The following is a 23,327-nucleotide window of genomic DNA, read 5'->3' on the forward strand; positions in this document are numbered from 1 at the left end:
TGTTTGCAAAGCAGTCCTCTAGGATTTATTGATCTTTAAGAAAAATCTCATTAAGCAGAATAAGGAAAATTTACAACAGGTACGGGACAACAAAACAGTCTCTTGGGATCTTCACCAGGCCGAAACAGGATTAGCTTTGTAGTTTCTGTAATCTTCCTCACAGAAGAATGCTAATTCGGTCTCATTTGCTAGAACGAATAAAAAATTAAATATTTAGCACACCAGTAAATGAACCACCCAACAGCCAGCTATTTAGAATCTTAGAAGACAATTGGCAACTTTTTGGTCAAAGACAATTATAAATTGCCACACACTCCCCCCTCTCCCCCCACCCCCCATTTTTGCAAAAAAGATTCAAGCACTAAATATGTTTAATCTTGTTAAAAAATAACCAAAACAAGACCCTGAATGTATAGAAGTAAATATGTACAGAAGAACCCTCAAGATTTGTTTAACACTGTCTTCAGAATTGTTTGTATAAGCATTCAGCAAACTAAATCATTGCATTTCTAACACCTTCAAATGCTAGAAAAATAAAGTAGTATGATTTTCTCCTTTTTGTGCATTTTTCTGTTAGGAAAGGGGAAAAAATATTTTTTCCATTAAATTAGCCTGTAGGTATAATAATTTAATACTTAGAGGATCGGTAGAATATTTTACAGATCACTTTACATTCTCCCTCATGACCCATCAAAATATGTGTCTGAAGAAGTTAATTTTTTGCCCTGCTGATGATTAATTCATGAGGCTTCAACAATATGCAAAGTGAAAGACACAAATTGGCTTCTCCAGCAATACCTTCAAATACCTCTAATTATTCACAGGGGATATGGCAGAGCTAAAGGACCCACAAAGGTTCAGAGCAGTCACAATTCTTTCAACCCAGTAGGTCAAGGACTTCCTCTTCTAAAACAATAAGTCAGCAATGTTACTAATTCAGAACAGAGACAAATCTGATGGAAAGCCTTCACAATTATTAAACATGGGATTCTTTAAGGTGCTGAGCCAATAAGTTCCACATTCGTTTTTTAAATTAAACCTGAAGTTAATGAAGTCTGCCTGTCTTGTAAAAAAAAAAAAAAAAAGAAGGGGTTTTAGAATCTCAACTAGAAAACAGACAAGACTCTCTGCAACGAATACTGAACACTTTATTAACATACACCCTGCTCTTAAAAAAAAAAAAGAAAAAAAAACAAAAACAAGCAAGCATTAACTTTGCTGACTAGATAATAGCTGTAATGATAATCACTACCACAGAGGCTTTCCTGAGGACACTTATCTACTGTCCCCATAATTTATAACTCTCTAGCCCAACCCTGTAAAGTGCCAAGGGCAATCAACTGCAGCTTAGAAAAAACGTTCTGCGTGTCTCAGAATTTCCCAGATTTTCTAACAGCAATTCTCTGTTCTATTCTAGTAAATCTTGTCCAGACTAGATATCGGAAAAATGTAACATGGCAATAGATTTCAAATCTAACCAATTTAAATTAAACCCTACAAAATGAGGACTAGTGGTATATGCTATCATACTTCACTTCCTTCTTTTACTCTTTTCCACTTCTTGTTGAAGAAGGAGGACTTCCTCAAGAGTTTACTACAAAGACCCTACTCTAACTTACCTGATTTTCATCTCAAGATACGCTGGAACATATCAAAATTCAAAATGGTATAATGGCAAGCAGGAGTTTTTCTTTTTTATCACAAATACCGACAACATACTAATGACTAAATGCTGTTAGTTATTCTGAAAAGAAATTTAAAGCAGCTTTAAATTGGTTTCTGCCCTGAATAAGCCACCCTTCTCTTTCTCCAGAGGCACAGAACAGGCTGGTCTATTCCAATTTCCTTTCACTATAACATTTACACCGATGTTCTGACACCTTTTTAGAGGTCACATCCAACTGTTTCACTGCTATAGCTACAAACCTAGTTTCAAAGATGGATAATATATACAAATATTTATCAATACCTTTTTGAAAGAAGGGAGCTCTGAATATTGTTGATTCTAATTCAACATTTGGCACTGTCATCAGTCCCTCTCCTGAACTGCACTGCCTCTTATGCCTTGGGTAGATAAAAGTCATGCTTAAATGAATCTTCTGCTAACTAAATTATAAATCTATAAGACTCAAGTGCCAGTAATCCTCCTTCCTGAGGAACCTTTTTTTTCCTTCCTTCTCCAGATAAAAAGACCTGATTTAGTACAAACAGCCAGAGAATAACTATTACTCTCATTATAGGAACACCCCAAGACCTTTAAGAAAGGTATACTGAGGCCAGTTGCAGTGCACCCCAGAGAAAAAGATATCACAAGTCACTTAAAACCAGGAAGTAAATGGCAGGAAACAAAAGAGCCAAGAAACCCATGAGAAAGAAATCCCATTCACTAGCTGGGGAGCAATCAGAGGGCATCAGGAACAGGAGGGAGCTTTCTCTGAGACACCCCTGCACTTAGAGCACAGGCAGTTATGCATTCCAGCTAGGCACATCAGATTCAAACGAGCAAATGTCCATATCAAGGTGGAACGCAACTACATCCCTTAAGTACCCTGCTGCCACAAAGTCATTTAGCCACATTTATGAGAAGCCCAAAGGACATCCAGGGACCATGAATTTTATCATGACAGACATTTCTTTACATTACTACCAAAAGACATGCCCTATATGTAGTCCCCTGTCAAAATGTGAGAAATCAGGTCAAGTTTCAACTCTTTGCTATGTTCAGCACATTCTCTAAATGATACTGCTTGTGCTTCCCTGAGCAATCTGGCTATCAAGCACTGCATGCTGCACATTAAACAAATCTAATCTTATTTCATTATTCTGTTCTGGTTCCACTACTTACATTTCTAACCAAAACATCAGTTTAAATGTTACTGATAAGACTAAGCAGACACGGTACTAATAACCTATCTGTCAATCATTTAAAATTACTCTCAGCAGAATTATAAGCATACCCTCTAAAAATCACAATTTGCATTCTGAACATTTGGAGTGCAGGTACCTGCTGCCCTCAGTCCAATGATTTGAATGTACATTATCCCCCCTTCTTCCCTGAATAATTATCAAGTAGTGTAAAGAGCATCAGGAATAGCATTTACTTTTCAGCAGGCTATCCAAACATAATCAGTTGGTTATCAGTTTAATGACAACCACAATGAACAGCACCTTCAGTCAATACAAATGTACTCCTACCTACTCCAGCTGCTTTCAGTGTACTGTCTTCTTTCAAAATCAGTTTGTCATCATCTTCCAAACTCACTACAAGATCACCAGTCTACAAATCAGAGAACCAGAATACAAATATAAGAATAAGAATTTACTGACTGTCTCTGCCCCAGTCTCGTTTGGCAGTGCAGAGATCTTCCTGCGTTGAAGCAGGTGGAAAGAGAATAACACAGCTAATAATCATACCTTAGATTTGTGTGCTTGGTGAATAATCTTCATTGTATCTGAAAGAAAATACAGCATTTTCCTAAAATAGGGCTTAATAGGCAGGTAACACCAAAATCTGTACTTGGGGAAGGAAAGGCAAACAAAGCGGCAAGGTTCAAAACCTTTTATTAACAACACTTTCGTGTATTCAGTCTAAAAGAGGACAAAACACCTTAATCTCCCAGTCCTGCAGCCACAGTCTCAAACCAGTCAATCCAACATTAAGGTACTACATCCTATTGGGCTTCAGTCTGCTGGCTGAATTACGATTATGAACTAATGACCATCCCAACTGCCAGTCAAAACACATCACTTTAAATGCCAGTTAGGGTGTTTTAACCTAACAGGTTTTACACATGCAGTTGGGGCAGGACAAACAGTATTTATGCACTGTCAACTACTACAGTTAAGCTGATAGGCAGCAAGTGGTTAAGACACAGTAACCTGACCACTTCAGATCGTTCCCTGAAATTTTCCTTCTTGTGAAGAAAGCATCCGTGTAGAAATTTTGTTAAGCAAGTCCATTTTCCATGAACACGTACAGCCTCTCCTCTTTTTAATGCTACATCCTTTTCAGTAATATTTCTCTGATGTGTTTGCACAGTGTAGCACTTTAAGAAATTGTGCTATACAAAAAAAGAAATATCACTTTCCTCTGGCAAGGTGGGCAGGGCTTTGTTAACAGAAGGGAAAAACTGGGGAAAATAATGTGGTGACTAAAGCAACCAGATGAGTGCAAAGACCCAGAGGGAATGGAAGTCAGAAGATGCCCATGCACCACTAAAAACAAACAAACAAAACAAAACAACCCCCCCCAAAAAAAACCTCCAAAGCCTCTGTGTTTGAACAAATTCAGAATAACACATCAATCCCTTCCCAGCAAAGCAGCAAAAACCAGTTCTGTTTGCCCGCTCATTTTCTGTTCTAGTTTGGTTTTGTGCATTAACACTACATGTTGAAATAGTCTGGTAAGAGAAAGATGCAAGAAAATTAAATATAGGCTAAAACAACTTTCAAAATACCAAGAACAAGTATTCAGATGTTCAGAATAACAGGGATCACATTCCCATTAGGAAGTTTGCTTCCATACCACTCTGGCCCATTTTGAAGATTTTATTGACACCGTTACAGGTCAAAATTCCTCTGTATTCCCACTGCAGAGGTCGCTGAAGAAGCAGTCTTAGCATGCTCTACTAATTGCAGTATTAAAAGCAAGACACACATTAAATTGCAGTTTCTAGATCCACCTTCCATAGAAGCACTGCAAAAAGACCAGGCAATCATAGCAAAAATATATTGCAGTCATGAAACCTTTCTACCACAGCAAATACAATCCCACCTCTGCCTGTTAGTTTTAAGCTTCTCCATCTAGTTTCTCACATCCCCTTTTCTCCAGCCTTTGCCCAGTCATTCTCTGAACTGTTGTCTCCATTTTACTTCTTCACAGCTCAACCACTGGCATCCAGCAGTTTACCATTTCTTTGTCTGCGCTATTAAATGGCTTCCCTAACTCTGTTACAAAAATGAAATTACAGTCTGTTCTCTGTTCACATTCTAGCTGAAAAGCCTTATACCCTCTCAATTGCCTTTGCTATTTCATCCCAATTTAGTCCCACTCAATCATATTCCCAGACTTTTACCTTTATTTTTCTGGTAATAGATCTTCCATGACAACAGGTGAGAAATCACTTTCTAAGTCTGATTCTGTGAAACATCTACCATATTGCTCCACACTCATGGAAAAAATAAACAAATTGAGAAGCAGCTTATGAGACAAGTTGGCACCCAGGCTGCCATCAGCAGTGAAAAGATGGCAATGACAGGGTAGGGAGATGAGAAGATTGACTGAGAAAAGTTCTAGACCAAGGACAAGAATGATGTGTACAAAGAAATGAAGAGAAAATGGAAGTCCTAAGCTTTAAGATGTGAGGTAAAGCACCAAGCAAAGAGGAAAAATGCGATGGCATTATATACGATGTTGAGAGAACAAAGTGGTGCTGGATTCTGGAGAGAAGGAAGCCGAAACAGGCACAAGGCAAGAGACAGGTCCAGCTGAAATGTCTTGCACTGCCAAACAAAGCAGAAGGAAAAATCTGACTCTTACTAGCACTATGCATGCAGAATAGTGCCACTGCCATTTCATCACCACAATACGAGACAGACAGTAGAGCATAAGAGATGCCGAAAACATGAACCTGGATGATTCACACCCTGAGGGGAAGGTGAGGAACTTGGCTTTGGTTTTTCTGTGTGAAAATTTCCACGCAGCTAGCACCATCCCACTCAAAGTAGGCACCCACTTACCTGGTGTAACAGGTTTTAAAGCTCCACAGTGGTTTTCACCCACATTATGTTCAGTCCTATACAGCACAATCAGGTGCTCAGCCACAATATATGCCTTGGGAAAAACTACACTGATGCTCTACGTGATGAAAGAACTACCAGCAGGGATAGGCAGCACCAGGAACACAGCTGTCTTTCATAGAATACCCTCATCTAGCCATAGCCACAGATATTAGGGGGAGGAATGTCCAAATTCAAACTTACAGTTACCTAGATTTTAAGACCTTACGTAATATATTGAAAATAATATTTATGCCCAAGTCCTTGCCACTGACATATCATAAATCTTAATCACTAACGCTTTTTCTGCTTTCATTTTGCACTATCTGTTTCACCATCAGCAAGAACACAGAATGAAATGCTTGGGTTTTTTTTTTAAATAGGCAAATAAAGTCTATTACCACTCACATGTATTAAGTAGGTTTCTCATTCAGTTCTTTGAATCACTGTAGAGGAAGGAGTTTGTCAACTCCAAGAATATGGGAGACAGAGGATCACTTGCACCAAAAGTCCAATTTCAGACTTGCCAAGTTTAGGAAAACATGTTACTGACATCTGAGTTAAACTCCAAGAAAGGAAGTCATTTAGTCTATTTTGAAAGTATATTCTGTCCCGAACAGATGAATTCCACATGTTCATGTCAATCTTCACAAAAAGAAACACATAGTTTTACATTAGAGGATAAAGTCAGCTAAATTTCACACCAGGCTATTTCATTCTGTCAGCTTGTATTTAAGAGCTTTCATATCTGCTTTGAGCAAAGTTCCCCTGGTTCTCTTATATTGTGTAAACTACTTAAACTATTTAAATATATAAGCCTTAAGCATTTTCCATTTACTGCCTTCAGGTGCCACTTCACCATCCTTTCTGACTTCACAATTAGTAAATAGATACTGAAATACATAAGCACATAGAGAACTACAATTTCAAAGTGTTTGAGATCACACGATGCTCACTAGAGTAAAAACAGAGTTAAAAGGCACTTACAAAAATAAATTAAAAAAAAACAAAAAACCATCAGTACCAATTAGCAAATAATGTATGCAGCTTAATTAAAAAAAATACAGAACTTTAAAATAATGGTCAATTTCTGTAGATGTGATCCCAGTGACATAACCCCAGCTAAAAGAGCTGGATGGAGTTGCACATGTAGGCAGGTACTGCCACTAGCATAAGTATTTTACAGCAGTTGTCTTCTAAATTGCATAGAAACTGGTATAAGATATTATGTCTGCATTTTACAGGACAAAAGAAAAAACCCACATACCGTACTTGTAATTTTTGAAAGGAGGAGGAAGTCCTGTTCTTGAAGGCACATCTATTAAAATAAAAGCACCCAGTTAAAACAAATGTATCTCTTTTTTTATTATTATTTCTAGTATTATATTTTCCATTATTTTATGCATGCATCCTGGAAATTCTTTTCATCAAAATAAACCCACGAAACTTTTTTGAGCATCAAATATTAAAATACATTTGGCTCAGATTCTGTAGTTACTCCATATCTGATTAACTTCACTTAGGCATGAAGTCCCTCTAAACAAAAGGACCCACGATGAGTCCATGCAATTAGGATACAATCACAGGCGTCTGATCCTTCAGAAATCTGCCAGGAACATCTTGTTAATGGTTTGCATAGCATCTCTCTCCACCTTATACAAACAGCTGACAACTGTCATTTGTAAGTGAATTGTTCAGTAAACACAGCCATGTGAACCAGCCACAAAAAGGAAGCCAAACTATAGAAAATTAACTCTTTAGCCGCATGCAGGACACAGCCCACCAGCAACTGCAAGAACACTAACACTTTCCCTGGTGCCAGTGTTCCCAGTGACACCCAGGCATTTAACCCGGGCCTTGGAAGGCCCAGCCACTTGTGGGGTGCTGGGCAGCAAGGCAGCTGGAACAATAATTTCATCAGTAGCTTAACAATTTGTCTCAAAGCCCCGCTTCAAAATACATTATAGTAAAGGAAGGGACACGGTTCCTTTTGGGCCAGGAACAGCACTATCCATCCATCTGTGGGATGAGTTCCAAAAAGTCTTGTTCAAGACACTAGCTTTGTCTCAAATACCAGCGAGTTGCCACACTGCACACATCAAGAGAAGTTTATTAGCATTGTTTTTTATTATATTTTTCATAACAGCAGCTGTACCATATGCTCTGAAAGTGCCTGTAGTTTTCTAAAAGCATCCTAAAATCTTGCCTATGACTGTCTAGAAGCATGGAAGTTGCTGAAAACACAATACAGCTTGAGGCCCAGGGCAATGTCCTAGGAGTTGCTCAAATGTTATCAGCTGTAACAGTTCAAGACTTGTTTAAGCTGACTTCATGCAAAAATTCGAATTATATTATTCTGCACCCTTTGAATGTCTCCATTTAGTGGGTAGAACTACACCTGCAATACCAGGGTAACACCCTAACTATTGAATTGCTGCGTGGGCTGGTCTACATTCATTAACTTTTAGATACACTGTCACTTTCAACCAGGCTTCTACAACATAAAACCCATAGATGAGTAATCTGCACTATAAAGCTCAAGGTTGAGACAGAAACTCAGAAGCAAACATGCACAGTGAGATCTCACAGTGTCAAAAACAATTTTTCAAGATCCTCTCTTCTCACAAATAGCAAACAGACTTGCATTCCCACATTCCACATAATGGTATAGTTCCTAAGGATCAAAGGCTCTCTAAAGTCTATTAATTTACTCCTGTTAATTTATGAATAGCTGCCTGACAGCACCACTCAAGGAGCCTGAGGCACTGAGCCAGATGCAGCAATGCCTTCCCCTCTTTTTGTCTGAACATGGGGATTTGGGCAGGGGAAGCAGTGTTCCCAAATTTAGGCATGGCGCACTGACCATGGAAGCTCTTATTAACTCCAGACCTCTCACCCAAGGGAGGAGAGCACACAGGGGATGCAAATACAAATCTGGCATCACTACCAAAGCCACAGAATTCCCATTCATTTGCTTCCCTCGACTTTCTTGCGCAGAGACATTAACACATGGGACTGAAGCAAATGAATACAACAACTGCCCCTTACCCTTCCGCACAAAAGTAATGAACTGCTTTACTGTCTGATCCAAGTTAATTCCATGATACACCACAGGTCTGAAGTTCCGGTGTTCAAAAGAGCGAACGAGACGGACTGTGATGGTTGAGTTTTCTGCTGACATGAGAATTAATTCTCAATAACCTGGAAAACATTAGAGAGAGGAATTATTGCCTTTCCTCTGTGTACAAGCACAGCTAGAAAACAAGGTGCAGGTGGGCCTCATGCAAAGATTAAAACAGGGCAAGAAATTCAATAGCGTTATGTCTTTCAGAACTTAAATTCTATTATTTCTACAGAAGCAGTAACAGGATCTCAAAACAAGCAGGGTTACCCACGATATTATTGATACTGCACATCAAATAATCCAGTATTTGTACCTGTGCTGGGCACTACAGCACCAGACTCCCTACTAAACACACAAAAACGTCATGGATAAATGCAAGTATGTTGCTTGCATTTTAAGTGACTGAAGAACTTTACCTGCTGTGTGAGTAACCTTGTGTTCTGAAAGAATGAACCAACATGAACAAAGCCAAAACCTTTTTAATATACTTATGTTGCAGAGAGCATTAATACCCTGAAAAATGCCTAAGCTGTTACACAATACTCATTTTCACTTCCCTACAGAAAGTGGGAAAAAACCTCCCCCATATATACATGCAAATAATTCTCCTGGTATATTACTACGTAATTAAGGGGTTGAATTTAATTTATAATAGTAGGTCTTTAGAATGGCTCTACAGGGCTTATACTACTTTACCAGAGAGCACAACCTACAACAGAATTGCCTTATCAACCCGAGCCCCGATTCAAACAAGCCCACACATTGTTCTGTTGGGTTTTTTCTCTCCACAGGAAAACAAGCTATTTCATACTCTGACAATCTTCTCTGGTTTTGGTGCTGGGTATTCTTCAACAACCTTGTTTTCCAGTCACACACTAAATTGCCGCAGCAATGAGCAAAGGCTGCCATCTACGTGCTGCAGCATCAGCCAGGGGCACAGCACGACCTCTGCATCTCCTGTCCCTTAGCAGCCGTTTCAATCACCATTTCCAGTCCCACAAGGGATTTTCTCACCTGTTAATCCCTTTGGGGAGCTGGGGAGGTGACTTTTTTGTTGTGGGGGGACATTATTTAAGTGCCCCACCATCATGCAGGTCTCCAGGTACCTCCCACTTTTTGCTGTGTTTTTTCTAGGTGTATCCTGACAAAATAAACCAGCAATATTTTCTGCAGAACGGGGGGGACAGACCTTCCACATCACAAGGCTACTTGTTTTTGCATCTCCTTAGTTAATAATTCACAGAGCTCTAATTCCATTTTCATTGTAAATAAGCTGTGATAGGCAAATAAAAGATGCCAATCAAGAAAAGCATGCTCCTCTGCACCTGAAAATAATTAGATTTATATTAAACAGCAAAGATGGATATTTTCTTGATGCTATTCCACAGGGGCTTGATATCTGGAGGGCACAGAAAAGGGGACAGCATTCAATTCACTTTCTCCTGAGTAGCATGGAAGAACGTTGTAGAAATAGAGACTTGGGAGCCCGGACAATTAGAAATCGCCGATTTTCATATTTTCTGGTCAAACCCAACAGGCCGACCGCACCTAGGGCTGGGACCAGGAACTACCCACCGCCTCCTCAGGGACAACATGGCAGATTCTCCTCCTCAGAGCACTAATAGGCAACACCTCTTGTGAGGAAGAGCCTCCCCCGGAGCACCACCCGCCCCAGCACATCTCCCCAAGACCGAGCGCCCTCTCGTCCCCTCTCCTCTCCTCCCCTCCCCTCCCTTCAGCCCTCACACCGCCACCCCGCCCGAGAGGGACCGTTAACCGCCCTCAACCGTACCACCGACTTCCCCGCCGACACTTCCGGGTCTCTCTCCTCACCCCACCTCACACAGCCCCACCAATCGCGTTCGATCTGTGCTACCCACCACCCCGAGGGATTGGCTGCGGGACGCCCTGTCCCCGCCCCCTCCCCGCACCTCGGGGCAGAGAGGGGCCGCCCGTGCCCCACCGCCGGGTAACATCTAAGGCGTCCCCTCCCCCCGAGCCCGCCCATAGCGCGCCGCCCTCGCATTGGCTCTTTGCCTAGCCTCTCCCCGCCCCCGAGGGGTGCTGATTGGCGTCATGCTGCCCGCGGCGCTGGGATTGGCCAGCGAGCGCTCTGGCGAGAGGTGAAGGGGACGTGCGGCGAGGGCGGCGCGGCAGACGTCGGGGGGGTCGCGATCGTTCTGGGTTCGTCGCCATGTCTGAGGTATGGGGTGTGCCAGGGCGGCTGTAGGGAGCTGGGGGGACTGTAAGGGGCTGTGGGGAGCTGGAGTGTGGTGGGTACCCTTCTCTTCCCCCCGTCGGGCAGCGGCAGCCCGTAGGTGCTCACTCCACCCCGCCCCGGGGCCTCCCCTCCCCTCCAGGCCGCGTTCCAGAAGGCCGCCGAGGAGGTGAAGCAGCTCAAGTCCCAACCCACGGACCAGGAGATGCTCGACGTCTACAGCCACTACAAACAGGCCACGGTGGGCGACGTGAACACGGGTGGGTAATGCCTTGAGCCCCCGGCGGGCGGGGGCGATGCCGGTGAGGCCTGAGGCTGAGCTGGAGGAGCTTCGGGAGGCAAAACCTCTCCCCTGTTGCGTGCCTTGCTTCGCGCAATCCTGTGGTTTGGCAAAAATGACTCAGTACCGACTTGGCATGGATTTGTAGGCAGACAGGCGTAAGCTAACCTGATAAGGGTTTGTGCAACTTTTAGTTTTTAAACGAATCCGGCTGAAGTTATCTAAATCGTTTAGCAACAGTCTGAGAATCCTTTGTGTTAGCTTTGTGCAAGCGTTAGGTCTAGGATTTTTGGAGACCTGTCGGTAAGTAGACGCCTAGGTTAAGGGGTGCTGCTTTAATACAAACACTTCTCAGTTAAACAGGCTTAAACAGCACTGCAAGCTGTACACGTGTGGAACCGCAATACTTGGTGGGGGGCAGTTGAATTGGCTACTAAAAATAGTATCAGAAAGCCAAACGTAAGAAAATGATGCAGATGTGTGTAACAGGAGAAACTTCTGTAGGATCTGCAATTAAGTATCACATATTGGAAGGACTGTAGTAGAAATATCCCTGCAGGTATGCTATCCAAAACCTTTCCTGCTACTTCTGTTGCTACACTTCTATCGCTGGCTGCTCCAACTTCAAATAACATTTAGAATGAAGCTCGGCTCTATTGACCTTATGTAACATTTGAGTAACTAGAATTAGAAAGGAAAAAGGTCATTTGTTTGGAGCACTGGCCTCCTGACCCAGTTGCTTGTGAAATTTAGTGGGTGCTGACTGTATTCAAAGCTGGCACCAAAGGGTGCAGGAAATGGTAAGTATGGGTGCCTGCAGCCTCTTTTTTTTTTTTTTTCCCGCAAGATGGGCAGCATTGAGGGAGAAAAGAACTGACTTTGGTTTAAGATATGATCCTTTTGGTGTGGCTGGACCTTAGCATTATTAATGTTTGACATGGTGAAATGGTGCTATAGAGCTGTAAATGTACCAACATTCTGTAAGTCACTGAATTCCTGTGAGGTAGTAGCTAACAGGAGTTGGCTAGGAAAGGAATCTGTGTAAGAGTGAACTAGTAGGGATTTTGTTGGAGAGAAGTGGAGCTGCCAAATAGCTCTGCAGGTCACACTGCCATGGGAGTAGCACAAGGGTATTTTTGTGGCTAATGTACAGGCTACTGTCCAGTTCCATCTGTTAATGCTAAGAATTGTCTTTAAGGAGATGAAGTAAAAACACAGAGGGGACTTTATGTGAAGAATAACCATATACACATACATATCTCATTCATATCTTCTGTATTTGGCTACAACGTGGCCTGTAATGAAGCGAGTTAGAACTCAGTGCTTATACCCCTAGATGACAGAAAAAAATGAAGAGTTAACGTTAGAAACATGCCATTAACTTGATGATAATGAGTTCTAAGCTGTATGCTACTAGCTTTTTATTTGATCATCTCTGTGTGTAATGGACCTTAGGGCATTTCTGCTTTACTTTAGAGTCAATGATGTTCTTAATCGGATAACTGTCATACAACTGCAGTGTCTTCAGAAAGTGCGATAAAACCCGGCCACACAATTTGGTGCTCTTCTGCTCAAATGCTGCTGACTTAAGGGAACTCAACAGAGAATATCTCTGTTGCCACCGAGAGCATGCCAATGTTCTCCCTTCAGCATCAGAGATGATCTCCTGACTAGAGGTTAGTCAGTAAGAGCTGCAGAGGTGAACTGCTGTATTTTATTGTAGTTAAGAGCTAAACAGCCTTCAGGAAAGGAGTAGGTATTACCTACACCCAGGCCACACAAACTAATTCTGCTGCTTATCCTGTCTCTCAGACCGCCCTGGTATGCTGGACTTCAAGGGCAAAGCAAAGTGGGATGCCTGGAATGCATTGAAAGGTAAGTGTCTGCTTAAAAATAAAAATGAGTAAACAAAAGCACAGACAAGATAGTCACAAAAGCGTATGTGGTTCAGCAAGAAATATAATACTGTTGCCTTATAAGACAAGAGTTCTAGAAGTCTAGAATGCTGTGATAATAAACCCTTACTTTTGATTACCTCTGCAAGGCAGAAGCAACAGTGAAAAATGTAGCCTTGCGTGAAACGGAATTAAGGTGCAAAATGCCCAGCTGGCTCAAGATCTTACACAAAAGAGAACTGTAGCAGCAGCGGAAACCTACATCTGTTTTCCAGGTCCCAGCCTAGTACCCCAGAGACAGAGTTGTCCCTCCAGTTACTGTGTTTCTTCTAAATCTTTCCTAACTGGAAGGTGCAGCTGGGTCCTCTGCTCTAAATGAGGAGCCAAACAAGTGGTCTAATCTATGAAAATGGGATTTTTCTGGTGTTTTAAGGAGCCAGCTTGACATCTAAATGCAGTCTAAGTTGATTGAATAGCTTTCCTGTAATAATTGTGAATGGTGTTAATAAACTAATACACTGTTTTGTTGCTGTTCATACAAATGTAACTTTGCTTCGAAACACTGTTTTCTCATGACTGCTGACACACTTGTTTAAAACTTCAATGCTATGTTCACAGGCAAGCGACCACCTTCTTTCTTCTCTGGTAGCATGCTGCTATGTGCTATAGGAAGGGATTGTGGCTTACGTGTGAAAGGTATCTTAATCTGTGAAAGGTATCTGACTGCTTCCTGTGTTCTGTCCTTCAGGAATGTCCAAAGAAGATGCAATGAAAGCTTACATAGCAAAAGTGGAAGAACTAAAGGGCAAATATGGCATCTGAGGACTGGATATAGCAGCCACTTGCACACCTGAAACATGCCTTACTTCTAATACTGTGGAAAACTGGTTTCTGCAAATAATTTTAAATACCTGGTATATTACAGTTGGTTCTCCTCATGCCTGTAGTTCAGGGGAAGTTGTGTACCCGCCTAATGTACTGACATGTTATAAATTCCTTCTGGGAACAAAATCTGGAACTCATTAAAGTGCATTTGGTACTTTAGCTGTTGTGATGGTCATCCCTTGGCGATTATTCTGAGCTCATCCCTTACTTGCCACGCTGCAGCTGTCACACTTCCTTGCAAGGCGCAAGGCAACCTCTGCAGTCCTTGTGCCACTAGAGGGGGCTCAGCAATCTGTTTCCTGCAATGTGGACTTGCGTCCAAACCAATCGGTGATGTCTGATACTGCTTTGCCTCCTTTTCACGTAGAGGAGTGGCAACCCACAAAAGCTGGAGCACCGCAAAGATTATCTTGAGGAGACTAGGTCTAATGCTGTGTATACCAAGAGCAAGGTGCTTGATATTTGTTGCCTGGGGCTTTCAGAGATTTAGTCAACAATTGCCAAATCATCTTTCGTAAAACACTTCTTGGAGATGTTATTCCTTAGCAACAATGTCAGGGTTCTGGAGAGAAGGCAAATATTTGGCAACTGAACGCAAAGCCTTCCCTGTGAAAGAAAAGGTTCTGGAGACAGCGGAGTTGTTGATGCCCTTCATGTTATACCTCTGTAAATACAGAGTGCTGGTGTTGCCGCGTACTGAGGCTACAATAAGGGGTGAATCATGTATAGATGGTCTTAATGCTTAAAGGCTCTTCAAACAGGACAACTTACAGAGAGAGATCAGCAAAAGTTTTACATGAAACACGCAGTTGTGACCATCTCTAGTAGGCCTTTAGCTATTTCTGTCTGTTGAGCGTAGTCTGTTAGAGTTGCTGAAGCCAGAAAGGGAGACTTTGCTTTTAAAATGTGGCACTGGACTATTCCAGCAGAGATCATGTGAGAATAGAGTCACAACCTTATACAGGAGTAAGGCATTTTAATTCCTGCATCTGAACAGCTGAGGGCCTCAAATCAAACTGCCTTCAGACAAGCAATTGATTTACAGAAATACATAGGGATGAAGTCTGTCTAGGTAATTACATAGTTCTGTACTAAGTTACACGAGCTTTGCTGTGTGTAGTATCTAACTTGTGTTTTCTTATGCCACTGGTAAGAGATGGAGGTAACTTTACTTCGCATGCTTTCCAAAACCATAAATTCCCCCTTTGCTACTTTCAGTGGGAAATGCTCTTGGAGCTACTTGTTCACCCTTTAAAATGTGTTAGGATAAAAAAGAGTTTGCTCCCTGTAATAAAGAAAAAGGTTGCTTATTCTCATTCTTCCCTGTTCTAGATAAGTAATATAAGCATGTGGGGTTTTTTACCTGCTCTTGTATCCTCTGTTAGTTACTTGAGATTGTGCTGATTGCATTCACCTTGCAAAAGGGGGGTAAGAGCAGGTGTTCAGCATAAGAAATGATTTTAGCTCTTATCCAGACCTAAATTCCACAACTTGCTTCACCTTCACAGCTGTATATCCCTGGAGGATTCTGCCAATGGCAGTGGAATGTAACTCATCCTGGCAAATGCTTCCACTTCTGCTCTTGTTTGCTGGAAGCGGATGTGCTGTGAGCGTGCGGTGCTTTGCTAACATGCTTCAGGTTTTTTCAGAATTTTTCATTGCCAAAGCAGTGGAATTGGATTCTGTCTAAAGAGTGGGCTGAAGAGAGCAGCAAGTTCTATATCCTACTCCTTATTCAGCTTTATTTTCCCCGTGAGACTTAACTAATGGTTACAGTGCTGCTCTCCTTTCTCGTACCTGTCTGGCATTAGGAAAACGTTGCTATGTATGCAGCGCTTATCCCAGAGAGGGGCTGGTCTTGGCCAGACTTTTATACATCACCTTGTACTTAAAATTAATGCTGTTTGCCACACTATATGAGTGACAGAGAACTCTGCCTTGAATGTCTTTATTTGGATACTTCATTTTTACTGTAGTAACACTTTCTTCCTGCTTGCAGCTTCATCTTCCTTAGGAAAGTAACATCAGTGGTCTTACCACGCGGAGTAAGCTGAAAAATTCAAGTTGTGGAAGCAAGAGCTCTGCAGTAAGAGACTGTACAAAAGGCACTAAGGCGGAAACAAAGGTACTGATGTCTGTGCAGAGTGTTAGTGACAAAGCAGCAACACAAAGTCATTAACTGTGGGTACTTCCACTGCAGGGAGAGTGTTGAAAAAGACTGAACTGAGTGGAGGGCATTGTTCTGTAGCAGCAGGGTGAACATCTGTAAATGCGTGGGATGTTGGGCTGTTGGGAAACATTGCTGACTTACTGACCACAGGGTGTTTGCTGGTCTGGAGTGAGAGACTCCTGGGCTGCATAAATAACATATTGGCAGTAGGGCTGATAGAGCAAGAGTGGCTTAAGGACATCTAAACACAGATTTGTAGGTAGGGGTAATTGCTTTTATTAAACTAATGCAGTGGTATAAATGGACAACTGTTAAGATATGTAGTCCTGAGATTTGAAACAGAAGCAGCAAGCCTCGAACCAAAATAGACCTTCAGAACCATTGCTTTGCCTGTAGTAAGGTAGTCTGGATGGAGGAACAGATGCTTTTGATGGCTGTGCTGCAAAACGGGATTGTTCTGACACCCATTCAGGGAGTTGCTGCTATTTCCTCTGCGTTAGATCAAAGAAAGGACAGCAACATCCTGATCCTTGCAGCACTTGCAAAGGGGAAAAGACATGAGCTGAAACAAGCCCAACAAGCAGGAGGTCAGAAGCCAGCTGGCACACACGCACTCAGGTCTGGCTTGCTGAGTTTGCAGAGCATGCAGGACGGAATCTGGACTTTGGATATGGCAATAACAAATGTTAACTTGTGTCTGTGATAAGACAGTGTTCCTTTTATCGTGCTGCTTCTTGCACAGAGAAACTAGTTGATTGGTACCCAGTGCAATTAGAGATAAGCTGTAAAGGAGATGTTGTTTTCCTTGGGTTTATTTTTTTTCTTGTGGGTTTTGCTTGCTCTTAACAAACACATGTGAAGGTGCAACACCCCTAGCACAGATTTAACAAATCACTATTGGTGTGCTGCTTATGGCCCATAACAGATTTTTCAACACTGCAAAGTTCTATGACTAAAAAGCACTCCGAGGCTTTTGAGGCTCTGAGTCTGCAGTGTGCAGCAATCTTTCAGTCAAAATTCTTCAGTCCTCATCTGGAGTGACCTTGTTTCACAGTGGAAGTATTTTAACCTTTGAACTTATTTGACCCTGATGATACTGCTAAAAATAAATTACAATTGTATTTGCTGCTGTTTAAAATATTTGCTCTGCCCCCTGAGTGGTGGGAGTGAACAATATTGGGCAATACCACTTTGGGGTGGTTGGGTATCTGAGCTGTCTTGTGGGATTGATTATAAACTGGGGGAGACAAAACAGCAAATGCTTTTTGGCTTGGATAGGTTTCTAAATACCACAGCTGTCACCCAAAAGGCGTTATGCAGTCTTCCAAGTTGTCAAAGCTACTTAGATGTAAGGCAAGTTGATATTACATAGACATAACCCATTTGAGTGAGAGTCACAGTAATAAACTCAGAAGTGTGAAAGCTGATAGAACAAAAGATAGAATCTGACTTTTTTCCCCCCACCCCTTACCCACAAGTATGTGAAGTATCTTCAGACGCAGATAACTGATCTAGAAATTAGTCAATCTTCAGATGCTCATTTAAAGTGCAAATAACATTGATTCACTCTAGGCAAGAGTCTGTCTTCATGGTTTATAAGATGAGCTTATATTTCCTCTAGAACCAGCATATCTGCGAAAGTTAAACCCAGCTTGGTTGTGTTAAAATAGAGAATTCACACAGAGTTTGGCCGCAGTGGTCTTTTAACTTTCATTGCCCTTCCCATCTGTGGCTTCTAGATTTTTTGTTAATCCCAGTACATTAGTACATTTATTTTTCAAGGTCTGACCCTCTTAATGCTTGTTAGAGCTGATTGATCTCTTACAACCATCCCACCATCCAGTGTAGTTCTAGAGCAATCCTTCGTTATCTCAAGAATACCTGAGGAAGTACACAGAGTTGTTTTCAAAATCATTCAGGTTGTCTTGCCTCTAAAGTTTGAAAACCTTCCTACACTTTAGACTGCCTAGAATAATGGAGAAGCCATTCAAAATACAGTATTGTTAATGAGCAGGGGCCTGAGGAAGAACAGCTGGTCAAAATTCCTGGAGCTTGTTGAGCTTATGAAAGAGGTGATACAAAAAAACCTGCCTCAAAGTGGTATCAGTGGCTCAACAAATCCCTTTCAATCCTTATGTTAGCAAGGATTACTTGATCTCTAAGCACTGCCGCTGCAAGGAAAAGCTCCTTACTGTTATGTAAAAGAGCCCAAAGCCCATGCTGGGTTATGGAATGATGTCTCTGCCCAGTCTGTCCTAAACCAGGAGCTTGTTCTGTTTGCAAGCCTGGATTGCCTTGGACAGGTGATTCCACACCTGGGAAGAATGAAGATGACATTATTTGGCCAAGGCAGCCAGGGAGACAGCTTGGTTGTCTCCACCAAAGTGTGCAAGGACTTGCACCATGCTCCCCAAAAGGCAGACAGCAGTATGCCATCTCCTCCTAACACACCCTGCACATTTGAATGAGTTCTGCATCTGGAAGGTGAGCTCACCAGTTTAACGTACTTGGTATTTTTAAATCCGACTATCTAGCTGCATGATCTGAGCTTTTACTGAGAGAAGAAACAAATACATGACGGCTGAGAAACTGAATAGCATGATTTCCCCCAGCTTACGCAGTATTGAAATATGGACCCAGATTTTCCTAGCAGTGCTAAAAGGGCCAATGTCTTATTTTCTATATTGAATGTGTATTTTAAAGCATCAATTTGTTGCAATGGACAGAGGCAAATTGTTTGAGGCATGTCCTAAGCCAGTGTAACTGTTGCCAGAAGTCCCTGAAAAGGGCCAAATCCAAGCAGAATGAGGGAGCACCCATGTTGGGTCTCTGCAATATGATGCTGAGGTAAGTCCAGAAACTGATCAGAAGTGAAAAGCCAATTCTTTCCAGGATACAAAATGTATTCCTTAAAGCCCATCTTCCTGCTTAAAGTCTCTTCTTGCTCTTAGAGTTAGCTGGGGTGGGGGTAAAGTCACTGTAATGAACTGGCGTATTATCAGCGTGTTTCTAACCCAGTTGTGAGTGCCTTAACAGGCACTGTTTGATTCAGATGGACAGCAGGATCCCAGACCTCGGCAGCGGGTACGGTTGCAATGTCCAGCAGCCCAGGTCTCTCATGCAGGTCCAGCAGCAAGTGGGGGAGCCTGGCGCTGCAGGGACACATGGCAGCCCCTGGCTGGGTGTGCAGCCTGCCTTCCGAGCGTCCAGGCAGGAGGCAAAGTGAAACCATCTGGCCCAGGAGCTGCCTCCTCTTTATGTGCTTAACTACATCTCTTTTGCATGCTGGGAGGAGGCTGTCCACTTGGCTGCAGTAACCTGCAGTGGTGGGAGGGAAATAGTGAGCTAAAGTCGTTGTGACAACGGGTTGGTCCGAGCTGTAGGGCCTTGCTACAATCCAAAACCCCCCTATTTCAGTCGTGCTGCCTGGGGCACTGTTCACTGAGGATGACTCTGCCTGTGTTCCCAGAAGCTGCTGGTCTCGAGCAGCTTGCCAGCAACTTGCTGACATTTTGCCCCATTCCAGAAGCTCTGTTTCAGCCTAGCTAGGCTGAACCCAGCTTGAGGTGAACGCAGCTTCAACTTGGATTTTCAAGGTACTGCTAGAAAAAAAAGCTCTGCAAAAGAACAGTGACATGAGACAGCTAGCCTCATCCTTCTTCCTCATAAAATTTTCTACGTGCTCCCTTTTTTGGGAGTACACGAGTAAAACCATTTTGCCCCTCATACAGGCCTTGGGCATGTCCCAAAGTCTCAATCCACAAGATACTGAAGGTCTATTTGCCTCCAAGATCAGGTCAGCTTCTGTCTGGAAAGACACCTTGAAATAGGGATCTGATAAAAAAGAATATTTAAATGCCTAGCCAGATCAGTTGCTATGCCAAGAGTTAAAGATATGACTGGAAAGAATTTTATTCAGCAGACAAATGCATTTACAGAAGTAACCAACTTTGAGATCAGCCGGACCCGTACGCGTGGTGACTCTGTCACTTGCGTTCTCCTTTACCCTGAAGTGAGATACTTCACCGGGTAACCGATCCCTAAGCCCCAGTGACTCGGGCTTCAGTCCTGAATCTTCTCCAGGCTTCTGCGGGAGAAAAGCTGGAACACATTCTCCAGTGTCAAGCTTCTCATAGTTTTAAATGAACAAGATGAAACTATTTCCATGTTTTAGAGCAGTCTCTGGTAATTTCCATTATTTATGAACACATTTCCCTGAAAACTTTCTCTCCGGGGATAGGATGTGAAATACCCACTTAAACAATAGAGAAAAGGGACTTTCTAAACAAAATAATGAAACTGGCAGTATACCAAGAACTCTAAATTAACACAGCTGAACCAAAAATACATCTGAAGTGCTTCAAAGGTCATTTATGATGTTGCTATGATGTAGGTAACATATGGGGGGGAATCTTATTTTTCTTTTTAGAGCACTGAGCTCTTTTTATTGTAAAACACTGCTTTCACAATTTTCAAAAATAATCTTAAGTCATTTTTCCACAATTTGTCTTTTCCTTCAATCAATTCTGTTCTTTTATCTTGAAAAGATGGAAAATTTATTTGGTTTGTTTTGTTACAAAACAGTGAAGATAAACTCATTTTTCCCTTTGCAAAAGGCACATGGTTCTAGCAGGCTTCATAAATCCAGATGACTTTACCTGAAGGTATCTCCAGCCAAGCAACAGCAGAAACGAAGAGGTCATAAGCTGCAAGTAACTGTTCTATTAACACAGCCACTGCAGTCGTCCTCCCCTCCGTGACTTCAGTGAAGAGTAAATCTGAAAGTACCAATAGATTCTGATATTAATTACAGGTCAAGGTTAATTCTGGCTTGTATGTTATATTTGGGGAAACTAAATTAAGTACAAAATATTAAAGCAATTTTGTGTTTGCAGCAAAAGCGCCATCCCCAAACCATCCTTTTCCTCAGTGAACCAGCCTGGCGGATAACGACGTATCTATGAAAGGATCCAAGTATGACAGGGAGCAATTTAGTTTCAAAAGCAACCACTAAGTTGTTCATTCTACAAAGCTGCTTATGTACGATTTACTCATGTGAGCCTTACCACGGGCTTTTACAGAAAAATATTATCTTGTTCAGCAGGATACACCTCACTATTTTTTTATTAATTGCTGAAGTGCTTAGGATGACTCACTTGTTTTAAAGGCAGATCTACGCTTAATAATTTTGCTAGTTGGGGGCCGAATTGCCTAACGTTTTTGCCCAGGACTGAGCCTATGTTACAGAAAGTGTAAGTTGTGAGGTTTTTGCCAGATAGGAGTTGGTGTATTTTGTCTGGCCTGAGCCTGCATTTGCTTAGTGCAGTTACGTGCAAGCAGCATTTGTTCAGTTCATGCAGTGACTGAGACAACAAGACCTGCCTGTGCTTTTTGAGCCAAAAGTACGTAAATATTGTTAAATTTGGAACTTAGAAGTGGAAGGGTGTAACAGCAAATGCATGTGATCGATCCAAACACAGGGATACAGAAATGCTGTTCAACCTGAGCCCAGGATGTTCATAAACTATCATCTGAAGAACCTAAAATGAAAGGGGTGTGGCAAGCATCAGGTCTGCCAGCTTGGATAACATGTCCAGAAAACAAAAAATGTGGCAGACCACAAACCCACAAAAGAAGTTTTAACAACAAACCTTGCAAAAATTTTTATGTTGCAAAAGCGGAAAATCCCAATTCAGTGTTTCATAGAAATATAATCTAATGATGTACACAGCTTTGAAGAGAATCAAACAAAAGATTTTGCAGGAAGAGAGAAAGAAAAAGGACAGGGTTTATCATTAAAATGCAAAGTACGAAAACCAAAGTAAACACGTTCAGAGCACTGGCTCTTACTAGAAGTAGTGTTACAGAAAATACACCAGCCAAGTCAGAGCAGTTATGTATGTATTTTTAAAGGAAACATAGAAAGCCCTCGGGAAATTGCGTAGAGATTAAACTAATGAGACAATCTGTGTTGACAACTGATTTGTTCAGAAACAGAAGCTGGAGGAGGGATAAAGTTAGGATAACTTCTACCACCCCACGTTGGAGAAGGAGATCCTTCCAATTCCTTTCAGCTAGAAAGGGAATGGGCAAATTCTGACCCTGGCTACCCATGAGGGGGGCCCAGAACGACCCGTGAGTCCACCCGCTGGAGCCCGTGCAGTCGCTGCAGACCTCTCTGCCAGAACCGAAATCAGAATTTGGCAGTAAAACAGAGTTTCTGATGACACAGCAAAACCCAGCTTCCTCGGGCTTTTTTTTTTAAGCTGTTTCTGACAAAAAAAAAAAAATAAAGCAATCAGTAATTCATTAGAGGATGGCAAAACATGAGTGAGAAAAAAAGCAAGGGCATAAAACTTTATGAGCACAGACCTTTTGCTGACGGCAAAGGTAGAGATATGTAAGGTTGAGTACGCTGGTAGCAGATAAGAGCACGCACAGAGCTCAAGGTGAGAGGCTGCAGCACGGCGGGCAAGGAGGAGAGCCGGTGTCCCGGTGGCTTCGGAAACACACCCCCGGGAGCAGATGCCGCTGCAGGGGAAGGGCAAGAGGGGGCTGGAGGTGTGCCCTGCGGCGGGGTATCGCTGTGCACGCCGCTGCGGCCCCAGGAACTGAACCGGGGAGCGGTGCAGAGGGGCTCCTTTGCAACGTGCTTCTCAAGTGCAATATCCGCCCCGCAAAGTGCTGTGGACCCTGGGGGTGGGCAAGGAGGCCTCGGGTTTGGTCCCCATCCCACGAAAGCCTGGCAGCGAGGTGATAAGCCCTGCCTCGAAAACAAACCTCCAGCTCGGTGGCAGCCGGTGACAGAGGCGGGAGGGGCTGAGGCTGCAGCGCGGCGGGCGGAACCGCAGCGGCCCGGGACACCTTCTCCCGGGGCGGTCGTGCCCTAGAGCGGGCATGGACAAGCCTGTGCCCCGGGCGAGGGCAGCAGCGCGGCGCGGCTCAGCTCCGCCCGTCGGGGCTGCGCTGCTGACTCA

General features: G+C 42.7%; 2 protein-coding genes and 1 long non-coding RNA gene across 8 annotated transcripts; 1 reads left to right on the forward strand and 2 right to left on the reverse strand.

Annotated features, from left to right (window-relative positions):
• C5H2orf76 (chromosome 5 C2orf76 homolog) lies at positions 1 to 10,898 on the reverse strand. Of its 6 annotated transcripts, none has more exons than XM_075092937.1 (7): positions 10,695 to 10,747; positions 9,917 to 10,043; positions 8,827 to 8,979; positions 7,046 to 7,096; positions 3,415 to 3,452; positions 3,196 to 3,277; positions 1 to 188 (listed from the first exon to the last, which is right to left on the reverse strand). In XM_075092937.1, exons 3-7 carry the CDS (start codon positions 8,957 to 8,959, stop codon positions 112 to 114), a joined length of 381 nt encoding a protein of 126 aa, XP_074949038.1. In that variant the 5' UTR covers positions 8,960 to 8,979; positions 9,917 to 10,043; positions 10,695 to 10,747; the 3' UTR covers positions 1 to 111. The 6 variants fall into 6 exon arrangements, with proteins under 6 accessions (XP_074949038.1, XP_074949037.1, XP_074949036.1 ...); XM_075092936.1 differs by having other exon boundaries at positions 9,917 to 10,227; positions 10,695 to 10,728; XM_075092935.1 differs by lacking the exon at positions 9,917 to 10,043 and having other exon boundaries at positions 10,695 to 10,898.
• On the forward strand, positions 10,839 to 14,339 carry DBI (diazepam binding inhibitor, acyl-CoA binding protein). Its single transcript, XM_075092942.1, has 4 exons — positions 10,839 to 11,105; positions 11,263 to 11,380; positions 13,213 to 13,275; positions 14,044 to 14,339. The coding sequence occupies exons 1-4, from the start codon at positions 11,097 to 11,099 to the stop codon at positions 14,115 to 14,117; spliced, it is 264 nt and encodes an 87-aa protein (XP_074949043.1). The 5' UTR covers positions 10,839 to 11,096; the 3' UTR covers positions 14,118 to 14,339.
• On the reverse strand, positions 14,267 to 23,309 carry LOC142057257 (uncharacterized). Its single transcript, XR_012660593.1, has 2 exons — positions 22,723 to 23,309; positions 14,267 to 21,128 (listed from the first exon to the last, which is right to left on the reverse strand). It is a non-coding gene; the product is annotated as an uncharacterized LOC142057257 (long non-coding RNA).
• Between the last annotated feature and the right edge of the window lie 18 nt (positions 23,310 to 23,327).

The sequence above is a fragment of the Phalacrocorax aristotelis genome, chromosome 5 (assembly GCF_949628215.1).
Source record: "Phalacrocorax aristotelis chromosome 5, bGulAri2.1, whole genome shotgun sequence".
NCBI classification, from domain to species: Eukaryota; Metazoa; Chordata; class Aves; order Suliformes; family Phalacrocoracidae; genus Phalacrocorax; species Phalacrocorax aristotelis.